This window comes from Pempheris klunzingeri, chromosome 12 (assembly GCF_042242105.1).
Source record: "Pempheris klunzingeri isolate RE-2024b chromosome 12, fPemKlu1.hap1, whole genome shotgun sequence".
NCBI classification, from domain to species: Eukaryota; Metazoa; Chordata; class Actinopteri; order Acropomatiformes; family Pempheridae; genus Pempheris; species Pempheris klunzingeri.
In genome coordinates this window covers 11,772,441-11,792,555 of record NC_092023.1, presented here as the reverse complement: position 1 = coordinate 11,792,555, position 20,115 = coordinate 11,772,441, and the positions used below count along the sequence as shown (strand labels likewise).

At 40.9% G+C, this 20,115-nt stretch overlaps 1 protein-coding gene across 1 annotated transcript in view; it reads right to left on the bottom strand.

The window, feature by feature from the left end:
* Positions 1-539: 539 nt before the first annotated feature.
* The window catches only part of slc8a1b (solute carrier family 8 member 1b), a 119,564-nt gene continuing 99,988 nt past the window's right edge, over positions 540-20,115 (bottom strand). The window contains exons 6-10 of the mRNA XM_070840677.1: positions 17,178-17,277; positions 6,205-6,390; positions 5,844-5,933; positions 1,086-1,189; positions 540-812 (exon numbers count right to left, since the gene is read on the bottom strand). Of these exons, the coding sequence (XP_070696778.1) occupies positions 540-812; positions 1,086-1,189; positions 5,844-5,933; positions 6,205-6,390; positions 17,178-17,277 (753 nt within the window). The remainder of the gene's footprint in view (positions 813-1,085; positions 1,190-5,843; positions 5,934-6,204; positions 6,391-17,177; positions 17,278-20,115) is intronic.

Here is a 20,115-nt window from a genome sequence, read left to right as displayed (position 1 = left end):
TTTTTTTCTGTCTCACTCATGCCTGTTACTGTAGCTGGATGTGGGAGTAGCACTGCTCCAATGAATGGGATTAATGAGATTACTGTTGCTGAAGCCACGCATCCTTGGAGCTGTAATGGTGCGTCTGTCTGTTTTCGGCCTGTAATTTGTTTTATGATTTTAAAACTGGGGTGAGTTTAAGACAACTTGATTGGTTTGAATTTATAGATCAAGACAGAAAATGTACTCCTTAGTGTATTCCTTTTTCTGCTTTTCCATCTTCTGAGCTACTTCTCTAGCTCCTATGATTTTCCTGTTTGTCCTTGTCCTTCCTTGCATCTGTACTTCTTTCCACTCTGTTTTTAGATGCTTTAATATGTCCTCCATTCCTTCATCTGTACATCCATCCATTCATCCGTCATTCAATCTATTGCGTAAAGGGAGGGAGTGATAAATCATTGAGACTGCCTTCATTTCCAAATCCATTCATCCACCTCCCCTTGGTTTCCTCCTCTATGTCTCCTTCTGTCTCAACCTTCCCTTCATCATCTCCTGTTATCTTAAAAGCCCTGGATGTGGCAGTAGGCCTCCAGTGAGGAGAAGAGGATGTAGAGGAGCCACAGGCTGATGAACAGCATGGTGGTCAGGACCTTCGCAGTCCGGGGCCCGCCCAGCTCTCCACCGATCTCTGGCCGCCGTCGGTACAACAATGTGCCGACGCTGATAAAGGCAAAGATGGTGAAGAGCGTGACTGAGAAGGCCAGCGTGCCTGGATCCACCGTGAACTTCTGCCCTTTGCTATTGTGGTAGATGGCAGCGATGGACCACGCCACCTGTCAAACATCAGCAGAATCAAACTGAATAACATGACACGGACTGGAAAGGACTGTTTATAATAGCAGAAGCAACAGCAGCAACATTTTATTTTCATATAGATAACAGATGGCTATGATGGACCACACAAGTTAAAGACTGGCCCTCATAACATAACATGTCGATTATTACAATAATATGCACGTAATCATTGCTTCAACAGTATGACAAGCACCCCTGCATTAACAGCAGGTATGAATTGGTCAGTTAATCTCTAAATGAGCTGTACTCACCCCGATGCCCAGGAAAACATTGACAGCGTTGGAACCTGTCACATTACCAATGGATGCATCTGCATACTGATCCTGGATAGCAGCCACCTTACTGGCAAAGGTGTCTGGGTGGAGAAAGAAAATGAGGGAGACAGATCAAATTTGGGCGTGCTTTGCACTTTCTGTCAACACATGCCACTCAGTGGCATGCTTTCTTTAAAAAGTGGCCTCACCAAACTGTAAGTATGGTAGGAACCGACTTCTCCAGCCCTAGCAGTGTTAAAATTAGTTACAAAATTAGATTAAGTCATAAGCAAAGAGAGTTGTTTTAATCTGAATATCTAACTGAGAAAGAACAGGGATTGTTTTTACATGAAAAGTAAAAAGGGTTCGACTAATACTGCAAGCTTGTTTTAAACTTCTATTTTGGGGGAAGTAATCCATTTCCATATTGCTAGTTTTTATAGAACATTTCATTTGTATAGATGGTTTGATAGATGTCATGTTTTACCCCGAACCATTTGACCATTTCAATCCATTTTAGGAACAGGCTTTTATCACAGACTGAGTCAAAATACTTTTTGTAAATCTGCATAGCAGGAAAAACATTTTGGTGGGTTTATCTATCAGGGTGTGAAGGTGCAAGAATGGACTTTTTTGCGGTCTGGATTTAGTGATGCTGAATCAAATCCTACGGCATTCCATTTACATGAATGAAGTCCCCATGTCTCTGCTCATACAAATACCCCAATACTCTTTTGCTGCACAGAGAATAGAAAACCATTGTGCTCTTTGAAGCAAATACTTAAAAAAGACAAAAAAAACGAATCTGGACTTGGCCTTTCCCCCTCTAGAGCCGTCAGATTAAAATTAACTGCATTATATAACTGTTACAACATTGACTGGGAAAGTAAAGGCTATAAAGAGATGAGGCCTTGCCAGAGTCAGTGCCTTTAATAATACAAAATGTGCTACTCAATATTCTACAAACAGATTAACACTTGAGATGAACTTGACCTTGACATGCAGTTCTCTCTGAGTTACACAAGAACCAAATAACAGAGAAGGATGCTCTTGATAAATGGAGAACACTTATAATTATTAATACAGAACACTGTGCAAATCCCTTTTTCTACATAAGGACAGGGAACCTTAAATTAGAAACCAAATCTTTAATCCTGTTACAGTGCTCTGTTGCTGGCAGCCAGCACCGGCCACATTTGGTCCAAGATCAATAATTTACAAGGCTGCATCTCGGTTTGCAGGGGCAAACAAATCTTGGTCAGACAACTAATCAGCATTGCGCTGCTTAGTCCCAAAATTTCCCCCTGGTTTCATGCTTGCCAAACTACCGCAGCTCCAAAGGCACACTCTTCCTTGTGGTACTGAAAGGAGCAGTGGAGATCTTGCCAAATCTCAACAATAGGCTCTTTGCTAAGATCACAATGACTGAGCTAATTGCCAAATGGTCAGTTAGCGCTCCTTTCTCTCGCTAAATCTCTGGCCATCTTGTCTTCGTTAGTGATTCATGACCTCTTGCTTTTATCTGCCAGATACAGTGAGAGGAGATCAAAGAATTGACAGAAAAAAGCAAGCAAGTGAAGGAAAATTTGAAGAAAAAAAAAGAGGAAGAAGGGCTTTCTTGAAGTGGCAGCCAAACTGGCAGTGGAAAAAGGGATGATGGGAAGACCGGAAAAAGATGGAGGATGGGAGAGGGTGGGAAGGTGGGAGAGGCAATGGGCCAAAGAAAGAGTCCAGCAAAGATAAATCTCCTCATACACCTTAAAGCTTCAAGGACAGGCCTGCTGAGTTTAAGTGTGTGTGTCTATTTATTTGCGCCCCTGCATGTGTGTGTTCTGTTCTGTGTACAGTGCATGCATATCTCTGTGTGGTTGGTGAACGATGCCACCTGGGTCTAATCTGACGCCATGCCTCCAACAGTTGGCAAAGGCCTGTGTGTGTGTGTGAGTGTGTGTGTGTGTGTATGTGTGTGTGTGTGTGTGTGTGCATCAGTTGGTCTTTGAGTTCTTGTGTGCCTGAATGAGTGGGCGAGTGCGTGGGTGCTTGCATGTTCGGTAACCGCATGTTTGTGTGTGTGTGAGAAACAGGTTCAATTCTGCAGCTTCTTCTGTGAGAGTATGCCTCCCCAGAGAGTTTTCTGCCCTTTTCCTCTGCCCCTCTGTCAATCAACCAAACTCTCTCTCTCTCTCTCTCTCTCTCATCCATCCTTTCTACATCCACTCGCTCCTCCTCTTTCTACTGCTCCCCTTTTCCTCCTGCCTCTTATAATGGAAGGACTCACTGTGGAGGCATTAATGTGCTCATGGCAATCTGTGGAAATGTTTGCCTGGTGGTGGTGACAGAGAAAACATCAAGGGTCATCAAAATCATTAGTCCATCCTCTTGGGACCATGACTATTGGCAGGAAATGTAATTGACACTGAATATTCAAAACAAATCTGATGGTAGTCTGAGCTCGACTTCTCAAGACAGATTGACTTGCCGGTTAAAAAATTAATCATTTCATAATAATTATACAACAGTCAGCTACATTTCCTCCCTGTTAAGTTCATAGTAGTACTGTGATTGTAGTTTGCATGCAGTTTAGTAAGAATCTATCTTAAGTATCATGTGTTTTTCAACCCTGTTCCCTTTAAGATCAGACCTTCGAGACCAAATGGACAGAAAGCCTGTGATGCTGCTATACAACAATACATTTTCTGAACCAGTTTTTTTTGTTTGAAGACCAAACGTCTCACTCGTGTTTTTGTTCTGTTCCCCTGAATCAGATAATGTCATCATCCCCAGAAAGGTTTTGCCATAACAGATTCTGAAAAGGTCAAATCTACTGCTAATGTCAAATCTACTGCTGCAGTTGTGTTAGTTAAAGACAGTATACATATAAAATATTTAATATTTGACTTGAAATGTCATATTCATATCTATGTTGAAAACACTGTAATAATAAATGCTCTACTGCTTTACCATACAGATCAAATGTTTATTGTGCAGTACTTATATCTTCACTATATATCTGTTGTTTATCCCTCTTGGCGCATTTCTTCTCAGTTAAAAATCTAATTATTCATTAGAGTCCTGAAGTAATGAGGCTCAGAAGTTTCACCTGAATCCCAAACCAACAACAAATTTTAGTTTCTTGAGTTTCTAATTCTCTTTTAAAAGCTCCACTCCACTAGTTTTCTTTCTATCTCCTTCTGTGTGTTCGTGTGTGTGTGTGTGTGTGGTTAGACTGCCTAACTGTGATAAACGAGGTTAATCATCATGGAACCACAGCACAGCACTGGTTTTATTAACTGTAATAGCCACAGAACTTGAGGTCTGTTTCTTTATGTGTGTGTGTGTGTGGGCCACAGGAGGTTCTGTTAATAAGGCTGAGAGCCTCAGAAAGGCTGAACTACTTTGTTTCAGTTCTGCAGCTCTCCACATTGCGTGTACAAGTGTGTAGTTGTGTGTTTCAAGCAGCTGTGTGTGTGTGTATATGTGTGTGTGTGTGTGTGTGTGTGTGTGTGTGTGACTGTCCATGAATGTTACTGTACTGAGTGCGTGTTTCTCTGTTTGTGTGCATTTTCTGTATGTGCACATACATGTTTGTATGTGTGTGTGTTTGTATGTGTGCGTAAAATAGCATTGTAATATATCACTGTTGCCCCCGAGCTCCCAAAATGGGAGGACAGAGACTACCTGAGCCAGACATGACAAATAGCCCTATGCTAATAACATGGTCACAGTGCAGGTGTTTGTGTGTGCCAAATCTTTTTCAACCTTTAATATGTTAGTGCATCATATGAGAGTGTGAGTCTGTTTGTTAAAATAATTACAGTTGCACAGTTCTTTATGTGTTTATGTGCGTGCTATACGTGTAGCATTCAAGCGTGTGCTGTATGTCTGCATGTTGTATGTGTGCAGAAGCAGGAGACCGAGGCCAAGGTTAAAACACATTTAGCCAGCCCCTGCAGTCGTCGGTCATTCTTCACATTTAGCGGATGATCCATGCTGCTGTCTGCAGACTGAACTGTTTCCTCTAACAGGCTCCCACGCATACAAATACACTGGAGAGACTGGGAACCACTGGTTCAGACATGGTAAAAAAAAAAAAAAAAACTCCCTCAGCATGACAGCAGGGGGAAAAAAAACATGGACTGTGCATTCTTTTTATCTTTTGTTTTGTTGCTGTTCGGAAGTTTCACCACAAAATACGAGGAATTCACTTGCGAATTAATATCTAATTTGTTTTTCCTGTGAAAATGGTGCATGGAACCATGTAGAAAACCTCTTAAAATCTAGTTAAACAATGCTCCACTGCCTCTTGTGGTTATCACTGATTTGTTTAACTTGGTCTTTGTTGAAATGTGCTCTAACTCTAATGAGGCATTTATAAAACATGTCGTCAATGCGCGGATACACTCTGTAAAGCTGCCTCTTTTATTCTGCAGTATACACACTGACACTGGGGGAATAAAGCTTCTTGTAATAAAACCTGAAGCAGGGAATTGAAAATGTCAGGGTACACTCCCAGAAGGGGATCCTTGATGAACACAAATCCTAAATTGAAGACCTTGAGGTTATTTATGCTCATAAAGGCCTCGTGAAGATAAATGCCAAATGTGGAGAGAGAAAGGTCTTTGATTAAAGCTGACAGAGAGTCCAATAGCAGGATATTTCAAACAGCGGCAGTGTTGTTGTGATGAACATTGGAGCAAACGTACAGTACAAGTACCTGAACGTAAAGTGAAAGTGCTCACAAATGCACGCACTCACCTGGTACAGAGGTTCCCAGTGCAACAAATACCACTGCGGTGACTGAGTCTTTCAGGCCCACTGTGCAGCCAAAATGAGAAGCCAGGTCCCCTGTAATGATGTGAAAGGAACATTATCACCACTATAATTAATGCTACCTCTATTCAAAGCATTTTAATAAAACTTCCTAACACGCTTAATATTCGTTGTGTACAGATACCAGTCAAATGTTAGTGGATGCAGATAAAAAGAAAGAAATCTGATTATCTTTTTTATCACTCAAACACTATACTGTAAGTAAAAAAACCCAAAACAAAAAACATTATTTTAATTCAGTCTCATACATCTATGTTACTATTTCAAAACGGTCTTGTCATCATACCAATGACGGCAGTGAGCAGTCCGATCATACAGATGGAGACGACGAAGCAGGCCCAGCCGTTCCAGTAGTCTGTGGGCGGGACGAAGGCGAACAGAACCTTCCAGAAGACTGTGAGGAAGTGCATGACGTAGTCGAAACATGACGGAAGCTTCTCCTCACCGCACTCCTCATCATCATCATCCTCGCCTGGGGAGAAAGAGGGAAGAGGAAGACACGTTAGGGCAGACAGAGGATGGCGGCGGCATGGCTTTCTGTGGCCTAGTTTGATTCGCTCAAAGTTCTGCACAGGAGGTTCTTGAGCAAAATGCTGATTGTTTAACTATTGTTAACTGCCATTAGCAGTCTATACACTCTGCTGTTCTGTTCCATTATAAATTAATGAAATTAATGAGTAAATGAGACCTGCTGTTTCTATGAAACACACTGATGGGGTAAATCCCTGTGAAATTTGTTGTGTTGATTTTACCCACGTCACTCACTCACTGCATACTATTACATTGATAATTTTATTACTTTTTCCTGGCATATCTCATGCAAATTAAGTGTTAATTCAACTTGATTTTGACTTTGAGTATCCAATGACAAGAGTTTGTTTTTTGTATTATCTTAACGTTTGATACCACCAGATGTGTTTCTGGGTGATCAGATGTGAGCTCTACAGAGCGTTTTGCTTGAAATTTGTATTTCGGAAAAGAAACTGTGGAAACCAGGGGCTCACAAATGCCAAACTAAGACACTCTCTGTCACATACACCCTTCCATTTCAGTAGAATTCAGATAAAATACCTTCTTTTGAAATATGTCATTTGGGATTGAATGCATGAATGCATCAGCCCTGGCGAAACTGTCACAACAGATAATGAAAAAGGAAATTGTCTTCAAAAAAAGCCAACTCACCACATAAATTGCCCATAGCCCGTCATATAACCACAATGGTCTCAAAATGAGATGTGCAGTTTCTACAAATTTAACATGTCTGTTGACACTGAACAGTACATATATTTGACATGTATTGGCTGCTGTTTCCTTTTAACATTTCACTTGCCATATGTGTGTGTGATATGTGTTGTATTTTATTGGTTAGAGCCTTGTCAAAGGAGAATTTCTGTCAGCGTCTGGGGCAGACAATAAAGTCTATCTATCTATGTATCTATCTATTGAGCACTGACCTTCTGTTGGAAGCATAATGTTACAAGACAGCCTGATATTTCAGTCATTTAACACAAGTCATGAACCAGAGCCAGGCTGCATGTTGTGCAATTACTATACATTAGCACGAGTTAACACCAAGAGTAATGTCCTCTGATTGGGCCAGTACTTTCCTCCAGGGTTACGTACCCTGTTTAATACAATTAAACATAAAGGCTTCCGTTTCAGGTGAGCACTTCAGACAAATCGAATCACCAACTATAAATGAACAGTAGAAGGTCAGTGCAGAGAGCAATGGCCTCGCCCACTATTATGGTTTGGAACACACACACACACACACACACACACACACACACACACACACACACACACACACACACACACGGGGTAATAAATTATACAACAAGGCTCTCTACCTGCGTTATGTCACTTTTTACTTTCAGTAATTCTCCTTCCGTCCCACGCAGTCTCTTATGGCTGAACGGAGCCACTTTCACTCTCTTTCCCTAATGTTTATGTGCTCTTTTATCACCATTTTGCCCTGCGAGCATCCATGGGGAAATCAAAAAATGGGGTGACCACATTGGTAGAATAGAAATGTTGCCAAATGAGGACTGGACAAGGCGTCAATGCAGTGGATATTCTCTGTGAGCTAAACATACATCCACTCCTATATTCAACTTTTGACTCATACTGTGATAAAAAAAATGGCTCATTGTGCATCACCATGGGAAGTGATCATTCGTACAGATTTGCAATTACATACTGATGACAAGTGGTATCTGGTATTTGGATTATGCTTTTCAAGAATATGAATTGCTACGATAATGTACTGCAGAACAGAGGCTATAGTGAGTTGCAGCGACTTACAATGGTAGCGTGGATAAAATGTGTTTCAGTGATCAATTGATCAACCAAATTAAATATGGTGATGAAATGATTGTTGTGCAGTTTGTAGACTTTACATATATTAATGTATAATGTGTAACCCCTGAAACATGAATGTCTCTGTCTTATATTTATACCCTCCCTCATCCTTCCTTCTCTATTTGCCATTTTTCTCTTTCTATGCCTGACTTGCTCACTCTTCTCTCTATTTCCATGCTCAGTTAGGCATTACACTGATAAAGTGGTTATCCAAAAGTAAGTCTTTCTTTCTTTTTTTCTCTTTCTCCATCTTACTCACTCTTTTCATCCTTGGTCACATTTTGCTGATATAGCCTTTACATAATTGAATATTCTCTGTTACTCTCTCGCTTCATTCCCCTAAATCTCCCTTATCCCTCTACAACCTTCTTTCACTCTCGAAATGTCATTGACAGTCCCCGCACTCCATTTTGTGTGTGTTGGTGTGTGTGTGAGATCAATGATTTTTATTACTTATTCAGAGCCCAGTCAAAAGAATTTCAGTGGCTGGCGTCTCGTGCAAACCAGGCAGATGCTCACTCAGGATTTTCTATCGAGTGGCTCTGACATGCTAATGTACTTCACGTCAAATACCTGATCAGAAACACAAACACACAAATCAATACTCTTGCTCTTGGGCAACAGAGTTGTTGGATTTGTGTTATCTCTTGCTGCTCACTGAGCAAGACCAGAAGCTGTGTTCTCATTGGCCAGAGCATAGATGAACTGCAGCTCTACTTCACATGCTGCTAGCCAAGCGAGGTGTGTGTACAAGAGTGTGTCTGGGTGTAGGACTGTGTGCTTGAATTGATACGGTCGAAACTCAGGGGACTAGCAAGATTCATTCATACCTCTGCCCGTTTACACAAACACACATCACACACACAGACTCACACACATGGACACACACTGGGCTTTGAAGCTAATGTGGCAAAACAAGCTCCCATGCAGCAAAACCTCAGAGTTGCTCTAAAACGACCCTTCAATCACTTTCCATTACAGAAGAAGACAGAGAGACTGGATTATTCATGCCAGGGTTCATGCTGCAAGACACTGCGAGTTGTGCAAAAACACACACACAGTAACATACATAGTATCAACTAAAAAGGCACACGCTCTTATCAACAGGACAGTGCAGTCCAACAAACACAGAGGCACACACAGTGGAGAAACACAGCCTCATCCACGAATCTTCAAACGTAGCCAGAGTTTGTGCCTGTTATGGGTGTATTTTGACACTGATGATTACATTTGAGTCACAGAAATAAGACGCTACAGTCAACTAAAATAAAAACAAGTCAAGTTTTGAGAATGCAGCAGATCTTTCATGAAGACATGTCCAAGATCTTCAAAGCTTTTTTCTGTCTTGTTGGTATGAAAAAACATTCTCTCCGCTTTACAGCAAATCTGAATTTTAACCAGTTTGTGTCAGTTTCGAGATGTGTCTACACGCCATGACCAAACAAATACCGCCTTACTTCAAGCTATGACAGCTGCGTGACTGATTTTGTGTATGTGTGTCAGAACTCATGCTGACATTTTTATATTCATGTTCTGCTGGTCCTGTCATCCCATCTGTCTCGGACACGGACACACACACACACACACACACACACACACACACACAGATTAATCTAACTTTATCATTATAACCTGTGAAATGCTGACAAGTCATTACAGCAGTTGTCACATGCAGCCCATCAGTGAATGTCTTTTGACAAACCAGTCAGTCAGTCAGTCAACAAATCAGTTAAATAATCAGCCACAGAGTGAGTCAACCATTCATTGTCATTCACTGTCTAAATGATGCAAATTACAATTTATGCACAGCAAGTGCAGACAGGTGGTGACGTGAACAGCAGTGCAAAGAGGATAAACTGAAAAAGTGCTTTTTTTTTTTTACAACTAGCACAACTGTTGCACTGTGAGAAACACTCACATTTGGTCAAAAAGAAGTTGTTGATGTCTGTTGGTGTATATCAAACACACAAAAGTCCATTAAAAACTTGAAAAGAAGTTTTGGAATGAGTTCAGTTGACAATTAGAACTAAGAATAGAATAAGAATAATGCCACTGTCAATGATGGCAGTAAACTGACCACGACACATGCTCAGTCTATATAATTCTTCTTTTTTTCTCCATATGTAGAGTTCAAACTTTATTTGCACAAAATCCTCCAATGAACATGACTACTGTCATCTGTAAAAACATCCTTGCTACCAGGCCCCTTCTTTGTGTTTTCCCTTGAATACCACCTACTTACGTACACTCCCCTCAGGTGTGGACATGCATACATAAACACAGATGTCCATAAATAACACACACACAGAACAGCAGGTGATGAACAACGTGGTGTGGACTCAGTAATTAGAGGGCAGTGGAGTGTGGAGCGGTTGCAAATCAATGTTTCTCTTTCTTTCACTTCTCTCCCTCTCACTCTGTCCGAACTTCTCTCTCTTCCTTGATTTCCTGTTCATTGATTTTCTTTTCTCCTGATTGTTGTCCCTTTGTTTGTAGCTACTGTAGCTACATGTATATAGGTCCATATATATATGGAACGGTCAGGTTATGGTTTAAGGAAAGAGTTGGGAGACTGCTTGGGTCTTTTGTGTCAGAGTTGCATGCTTTTTCAATCCAACCATCCACCTCGGTCATCCTCCTAATGCCAGGATCAGACTATATCAGAATATCAGCCTGTTAACAGGCCAACTTGATGGAGTTTCGAGAGGGAACCTCAGTGGAAGACAACTGATGCCTCATGACGTCCTGCGGCTTTTTGTTTGCCTTCCTTTGCCTTGTTTGATGGCTTTTGTGATGTTTTGTGATGTTACGTGGGCCCACGGAAGCACAGATCAGTCATCCATGCACATCTGTAAACATGGCAACATGAAAAAGGCATGTTCATCTATTTTCCTTTGCAATGTAACTGAGGAGGATTAATACAGTCTCCACCTTCATGACAGAGTGACGGCGAATGGTTTCGGGTTCAGTTTCATTCATAAACATGATTACAAACATTTGCTGGTGCTGTCAAGAGGTTCTGGGAAGTCAGTCCCTGTTTCCTCCTCCCTGATCGCCAAAGTACATCAGTCAAGTCATGAAAGACAGCAAGCTATGATTGGTTGGGGTTTAGCAAGTTATCTGCCGTGTCTCGTCAGTGTGATACAGTGGAGATCTCTGAGGACAAATATATCATGACTGATCCAGGCAAAAGATGTTTTGTGGTGTTGTAACAAAATCATGCAATGTGTATCTTTACTGCTGAAAGTCAACAGTCATTAATCACACAATCCACTTGATTTGTCTAACTCAGACTAACTTCAGCTAAACTTTAGTGTTATGTGTTAAGAATAACGTGTAAATGACCACAAATGCAAGGACTAAAAATGATCAAGCTGCTCACCAAATGGCGACTTGGCAGGCTTGTCACATACTCTATGTGCACAACTGCACGCTGACAAACACACATATAATCTCTACCTGTCTCTCTGTGTTAGCTTATCTGGGAAAAATTCTACACACACAACACACAAGGGAAAGCAGGTCATTGTACACACAGCCAACACCAGCATGCTGACATTTCCGAGGGCTTTAATGGTGGGCTAAATGCAGGTTTCTTGCTTTGAGATTAATGTCATGATCTCGGTAACATTTCGCCTGTATGAGTGTGTACATATGTGCACGTGAGTGTAAGTGCCAAATCGGTGTTGTGATGTGGTGACCTGAAGGTTAAGTCTCTGCAGATTTTAATTGCCTTTTCATGGCTGCCATCTTAGCAGAAAAGCTGTTAAACTTTGCTATCTTCCCCTAAATGAACTGATAGACTGATAAGAAACACCAGACTTTTTGCCATATGTGAGGCCAAATTCATTTCTGGAGAGCTTTTGAACATTGAGATCTTGATCTGACACTTCAGATCAGATGAGACGATGGATGACAGAGACAATGAGCAATTCTAAATGTCTTAGGTCAATAAGAAGGGATATTTGAGGCTCCTTTAAAGTGATTTTAATCTTGATTTTAATCTAATATGTTTGAGTGGAGATAAGAGAGTTGCAAGACGATAGAGGGAAAGAGAAAGGCAGAGAGAGAGAGAGAGAGAGAGAGAGAGAGAGAGTTGAGATTAGACAAAGCTAGCTTATCAGTCTGTATTAAATCCACCACCGTATCAGTGACAGCCGCTCTGAACTTGTTCAAACCCTTAAACCAGCAATGTGTGTTTGAAGGGATGAGCTGCCAAGTTACAGCGTGTCTCTATTTGGGCTTAGTGTGTGTGAGTGAGTGAGTGTGTGTGTGTGTGTGCAGCTATATGTGTGCGTTCAGTTTGTAAAAAAAAGAAGTGTGTGTTGGCACAAGATCTCCTAGAATAGATGTTGTTTTTCTTTTTCCACCTTCCTTCAGTGTTCTCGCAAGATCATTAATCAGCGATCAAAAAAGTATGTTTTTAAAATGGGTGTTAAAAAACATACTCTTTCTTTCTTTCTTTGACAGTAAAGGTGTTTAAATAATCTGTGCACATGGGACACGTTGCTGCATCAGCAGGTAAGTTATCACGCTTGTTGGGGTAAGAAGTGACACTGGATTTTACAACAAATGAAACAAGAACCAATTCTGCTGTTTTTTCTCACTTCTAATTCAAGACTTGCTGTCAGAATTGCAGTTCTTGCACACACGTTAATTGCCTTTCCAAGGGGACACTCTTCATGAACCCACTGTTTGCATTTCACGTGCAATTCAAGCTTCTCTTGGACGGATGTTGGCAAATGGCTTCACACAAACAAGGCACAGGCACGAAAGAATCCAGATGCATCTTCACCTGATGAAGATGCTTTCGTTTAATAGGGTATCAGAGACAATACCAGTTTTCCTTGGTTTTTTTTTGGTTGGTGGTGTAGCTGGCATTCTATGTATAAGAGCTAGAAGAAGATTATTTAAAAAAAATGTCAAGTTCAATTGTTTTTTATTTTAGAATGTGAAAAACAGTAAATCAGTGCTCATCTCACTTACAGTGTGCTTTGCTTATCCTAGACACAATATGACATCAGACCATGTAAATGCACAAAACTAGTATTTGACTTTTAAGTGGTGAAAATATTAACAATTTGACAACAAGCCTTGTTCTACTTAAGTCAAGTGACTGTTTGTGATGTTTTTTTTTTTATTTATCAGACCAGAAAAATAAGTTGATCTGTTGGTCTCTTATCTTGGCTTTACTTTTTCTAGTAAGCTCTACTCTCTTTTTCCTTTTTCTCCTTGATTTTCAACCCTTTTCATCTCTTATTTCCAGCACCCACCTGCCAATCCATCCATCCATGAGGGGGGAACAGCCAAATTCAAGCCTGGAGGAGGTGACCCTGGCTTTAAGTCACAGCTACACCCCCCCCCTTTCCTCCTCATGCCTCCATCATGGGCTCAACACATTTGTATTCCACAGGAAAAATAATTAATCTTTGACCTTCCTCTTATGTTCGGTAATTAAGCGGGGGAGCATGGGTGGAGGGTGTGGGAGTGTGGGAGAAATTGAAAGAAAAGCAGTGCAGTAAATGGGGCAAAGTCAAATAGAGAAAATGAGATAATAAAAAAGAACGTGACACAGCTGGGACTATAGTGACCGATACAGTAATGTAATGTGACTTGAGTAGAAGATGACACAAGTCATGGGGGTTTAAATTCATTGTACTTTACACTAAATAAGGGTTAGTGGGTAATCTGACCACAACCCCTAGTTCAACTAATAACAGTTACACTGCAGTGTTTTCTTTAGTGTACAAATCAGTAGAAAAGACATGGAAAAACCCTTCACGATGTCTATTACACACTATCAAATATTCATATACCCTAATAATTGCATTTCTCTTAGAAAAAAATGTTATGTGTTTTCATGTGTTGCAGTGAAGTTATCTCATCGTAACTTTACCAAATGAACTGAGCCAATTATCAAATAACTGCATATAACACACACTATTTACTATATACTCATTTTCATATGTAAACAAGAAAATGAATGAACTTGACTCAGCAGTCACCTCATCTTTCTCATTTTTATTTTATTGTATACACTCCTCCTACTTCCCATCCTCAAAACAATGACAGCAGACAAACGTGCTACCCTAATCAGTCGTTTCGCAGCTGGATGTCTGTCCACCCAATCAGCTGCCAGTTTGATCTGTAAGCATCCAATCAGCTATCAAACATTTGAGTTTGAATTCCCCCAATCCAATCAACCTGAGGTTTAAAGGCCATGAAAAACCAATCACCCTCCACTTCGATCTGATTTTTAATCTCATTTGCCTTCTCAACTCTGTGTTTGTGTGTGTGTGTGCTTGTACGAGTGTTACATTTGACCCATTACAATTTGCAGGCTTATCATGGTGAAACCCTGGAATATTCAATTGTTGTGTCAATACAATTTAATGAGGCCGTGTGTGTGTGTGTGTGTGTGTAAGAGAGAGAGAGCATGTTCTTCGGTGACAACTGCATTCATTGCCTTTTCACAGCTCTCCCGTTAACATGCACACACAGGCACACGCACACAAACACACACACACTCACACTCACAGCACTCTGTCAGCCCAGACAAGCTAATCCCAGATAAGAGAGCGAAGACAGGCCTTTTCATTAATGGCATCAGCTTGCCAACAAAGGCTGGCTGACAGGCTGGCTAACTAAAGCACAAACAAACACACACACCCACACACACAGGATAAAGTTATTTGAAGGCACATAAGTGATTGAGCAGGCTATAGACGAACAATGCTCTAACAGAAACCCAGTAGCAGCAGCAAATTGGATGATTTTATTTTGTCCAACTATGCACTGACAGCGATTATCTGCTCTATTTTCACATCAAATAAACACCAAACAAATAAGCAAATAAATATTGTGCTCCATTTGATTTATGTATATGCAAATGTAACCTTGCATTCTTGATGTTGTCAGTCAAAGATGTGGGAAATTAGCAAGCTATTTTTCTTAAATTATCATTCTTCAGTGAAAATACAGCCACTTTTGCTCACTTGGAGTTAAAAACAGACTCCCAGTTACAGTAACAACCGTCCTGTGTGGCAGATATTAGCCACATTTACACTGAGAGGGTATGGATTGGCCACTTAATACAAACCTACGACAAATGATAATAAATGATTGTAAATGATAACGAAACACTAACTCAACTACTGAAGTAATAATGATAAAATGTAACTCCGGCACTGTCCACAAACTAGTCCAACTAAAATATATAATGTACCCTAAATGTATCAGACAAGAGTTATATGAAAAGATCAATATCAGTTTCATATCTGTCCAGTAAATATACACCTATAGCCAGCAGACTGTTAGCTTAGCTTGGCATAAAGCAGGAAACTTTATTGGAAAAGCTAGCCTGGCTCTTTCCAAGGTCACAAAATCTGGCTGGCTGAAACATGATTTCAGGAAGTTATTGCAAATTTTTTGTTACCTTCAGAGAGGGTAAGACTAGCTGTTTCCAGTCTTTCTGCTAAGCTAAACTAACCAGCTGCTGGCTGTGACCTTATTACTATAGAGATATGAAAATGGTGTTATCAAAAATACGCATATTTCCCAAAACCCTAAACTGTTCCTTCAACTGAGTTACAAAAGCTTTATATTTGCTGCTCTGAACACTTTGCGTTGAGCTTGATCCACAGAGCGAGCGAGCGGTGCGTTGGATTATGGAATGAACAGAAAACAAACGGCAACCACAACAGTAAATCCAGAAGGAGAAACCACACCACAGCAGTGAAAACTTTTTCTCTATTCAAAGTGTTGCTCTGTCTGTCTGTCTGCAGTGATGCTATCCTGCCTCCAGAGGGCAAGTCACCACTACTAACCAATGAACTGTGGAGATTCTGCAGTGAAACACACACACACAAAAATGCTGCCTCTTTTTTCTTTTCTGTTTTCTGTTTCTGCAACTGGGTTTCCCTCTTGTCCTTTCTCTCCTACACCAGCTGATGCTTTTTTCTTTCCGTCTCTTGCTTCCTTTTATTTTTCTATAGTTTATTACTTCATTGTCTTCATTCATGAATTATTTCACACCAAGCACTATATTGCTATTTACGCATGCATTCTCTTTTTCCCACTGTGCATGTTTCTCAATGGTTTTTCACACTACATGGATTCTCTCTCTCTCTCTCTCTCTGTCAATCTCTGCATAAAGTATGGTCTCTCTCTCACACCAGGTTTCCTTGTCTCTCACTGTTCACATGCATGCTCTCTTTCTCCCACTTCATGTGACATTAGCATCATCATGGCTTATAACAGTTCTTGACAGTGACAAGATATACAAGTTAACTATCCCCCTCTTTGTCTACCCATCTCTATCCCATACACACACACACACACACACACACACACACACACACACACACACACACACACGTTCTTCTGTCTTTGTGGAGGCTGAAACACACACAATCGCTCCCACAATTGCGCTCAACATAATCTCCCATCTGGTCAGTGTTTGCATGTCCAAACAATCAACCAGGCCAGTCCACTTTCCAGTAACCATTAAAAATCAAACACAAACACACGGACACACACGCACACACACACACACACACACACTTGACTCCATGGGACCATGAAATTGCCCCATGTCATGATTCACACAGCCAGCCATTATTTGATGCAATCAGGACCATTAAAGTAGCAAACCACACTTTCAACATGCAATTTCTGATATTTGTAGTCACACTGATCGCTAGAACACACAGAGCAGAGGGCCACATGGAGCTCAACAGAGTATAAAAACTGCGCCTATTACATACTAAAAAGAATCTGCCACACTCACTCACACACATCTGCTTCTTCAAGCCACGTCACATGACTCCTGAACGCCTGAACTATTGAACACATAAACAGAAACACAGTCAGTCACACACGCCTCTCTACTGGCCTTACCTGCGCTCACAGTGATGGCTTCAATGAACTGGTCTCTCCAGCTGTTGGTTCCTACCAGAAGAGCCAGGTTGGTCTTCTTTATCAGCTTGTCCACTGTGTTCTGTCAAAGGACAGAGGGATAATAAAGGTCAGATGGAAGTGTTCAACACGCCAAATCATTGCATAAAATCATTCATTTGCAAGAATTAGCCCTTTGCCATTTGATCGGAGCAAGCTGATTGTTTTACCCGATAAAGAGGAAACTGGCACTGTCCGTTTGGAGCAAACACAAAAGTCTTGAGGTTTTCAGAATTTCTTCTGACAGAAGATGGTGAGAGAAGTGACAGACTGATTGACAGGCAAGTTGCAACATGAAAATTCTTCAAAATTGTCTTTGTGTGCAGGAAAATACTGAATTCATCAGGAATGATCCATGGTTTTCCACTTAATGTCACATATATACTCAGCACCATCTCAGTCCAATTTTACCTTGAAACTATAAGAATTGCCATTTCTATTTCATTTTTCCACCCATTATCTTCCGCTTATCGAAGGTCGGGTCGTGGTGGCAACTGGTCAAGCAGGACACACCAGACTCCCGTCTCCAGAGCAACACTTTCCAGCTCCTACTAGGGGATCCTGAGGCATTCTCAGGTCAGATGAGATATATAATCCCTCCAGCGAGTTCTGGGTCTGCCCCGCAGCCTCCTCTTAGTTGGACGTGCCCAGAAAACCTCCAAAGGGAGGCTCTCAGGAGGCAGGAGACCAGCTGCCTGAACCACCCCAACTATATGAATTGCATTGAGTTAAATATTCAAACCAGATACTCCATGTTTGTCATGGCTGCACCATCCAAGCAAATGGAAATGTAGTTATCATTTTAAACAAATTTTCCCCACATTCAGCCAGACATGTTCGTTGTATTTAGAAACTCTGGGATCTCCATTAGAATTTAAACCCTTGTAGAGCATCAGTATGTAATGACTCATTGAGGTATGAGACTCAATGGTTAAGAACACATTAAATTAACAATCATTTAAGTTACACACATATGTAACTGTAGTCACACATATTTACATAGGTATGTGCATATAAAGGCAAAATATATTCAAAACAGTTTTGGCAATTTTGCCCATCTACTATAGATTGCTTCTGCACACTCCCCTTCCCCCTCTCTTTCCAAACTTCTTTCCATGCTCCCTCTGTCATTTCTGCCTTTTTTTCTTCCTTCCTTTGCATCCATCCTTGTCTCCTTCATTTCTAGCATTTATATTTCTTTGTTGTTGTTTTTTTCAAAAGGAAGAAACACACAACCACTCGTGCATACATGAACACACATCTAGACACTAATTAGCACAGCAGTGGGGATTACTCTCTCCTTTTCTCTCCACTTCAGAAGGAAACTGGGATGCTAATTGTGCTGAATGGAGCTTAGGGGTGTACTGTAAATAGTGCCTGCAGTCGCTGCTACTGTGGACACACACACGCACACACACAGCCAGCTTTGCTCTGCCTATCGCATGTGGAGTGTTTATTTAACTGTACTCATCTAGGTTTTTGTAAAACCGTCTTTGTCATTCTGTGTAACGTTATTTTTACCTCCTTTGCTTTCTTTCTCATTTTCTCCCTCACTACATCCTCCCAGCTCCCTCCATCATTCAGACTTTAGACTCTGCTGGGCTGGTTGTGTGAAATACATACGTGTCTCTGCACAAGTGCACACATGTGAAACTCTTAGGGTGGGAACACGTCACCAGTAATTGTGCTGTAAACCCCAGTGATGACCCAGCTGAGGGCAATGAATGACCGTTGGCCTGATGCTGACCCATAGTTCTTTGCAACATGATGAATCTCTCCCCATCCTGACTATCTCTCTTTCCCACTCAAATTTTTGACAAGTCTTTTTTCTCCAAACATTTTTTAAAGTATATTGATAATGAAAAAAAATATATTTTGAAAAGGTTTGAGTGCACAGTTGCTGGATTAAAACATGTTATACTCTATATTTATGCAATATAGCAAATCCAAATCTGTTTGTTAAATAGTAGTGGCAGCAGTTTGGGACTGGTGCTGGCTATAGTAAAAGACTCTTCTATGGGTTTAAAAAATATATCTTCATAGTCCGGACTATAAGCACACAGCCACCATGTTTGGATGGAGCACACCGCCTTGTTACTGGCACAAACCCTTAAAGGGTTTTGTTGCAGCACCACTCTGCTGTATGCATTGTTTCATTTTGTTAATTGGTCGATCATTGACAATCATGTATATCACTGATAACCAGACAACAATGAGATCCCGATAAAGATTTCAGACTGAAGAACTGAAGTCTTTTCATCTGCTTTTTTCATCCTCCATCTCCTTCAATCTGTTATGTCACAGATACTCACAGTAATGCACACTTCTATTAGCCATTGGGCAGTGCCTCAGATAACTATAGGATCTGGTTCTATGCCTCCCCCACCACACACACACACACACACACACACACACACACACACACACACACACACACACACACACACACACACACTTGAATGTACAAAACTACTTGACAAAGTAGAGAAGCCTGTCAAGTGGCAAGCTATTACTGGGTGTTATTAACTGTCTGTCTAGAGTGAATGTGTAGGTGGAGTGTCAGCAAAGAACATATATTAGTACACACACACACACACACACACACACACACACACACACACACACACACACACACACAATGTAACATGGATAGAAATTACATCCACGTCTTAAGTGTCTGTGTGGGAGAAGGAGAGCACGGACAGGAACCACACTCAATGATTACACAGTAATTTCCTGCATGTCCTGGAAAGGTTTGTGAGTGTGTAAGCATCACATGCGAGGGATGTGATTTTGTGTTGTCTTTGTCTTTTGACATCAGTAATGTATGATATAAATACTGTAGTGACCACTGCAATTAAAAGCAGTTTTGCTATTAGTT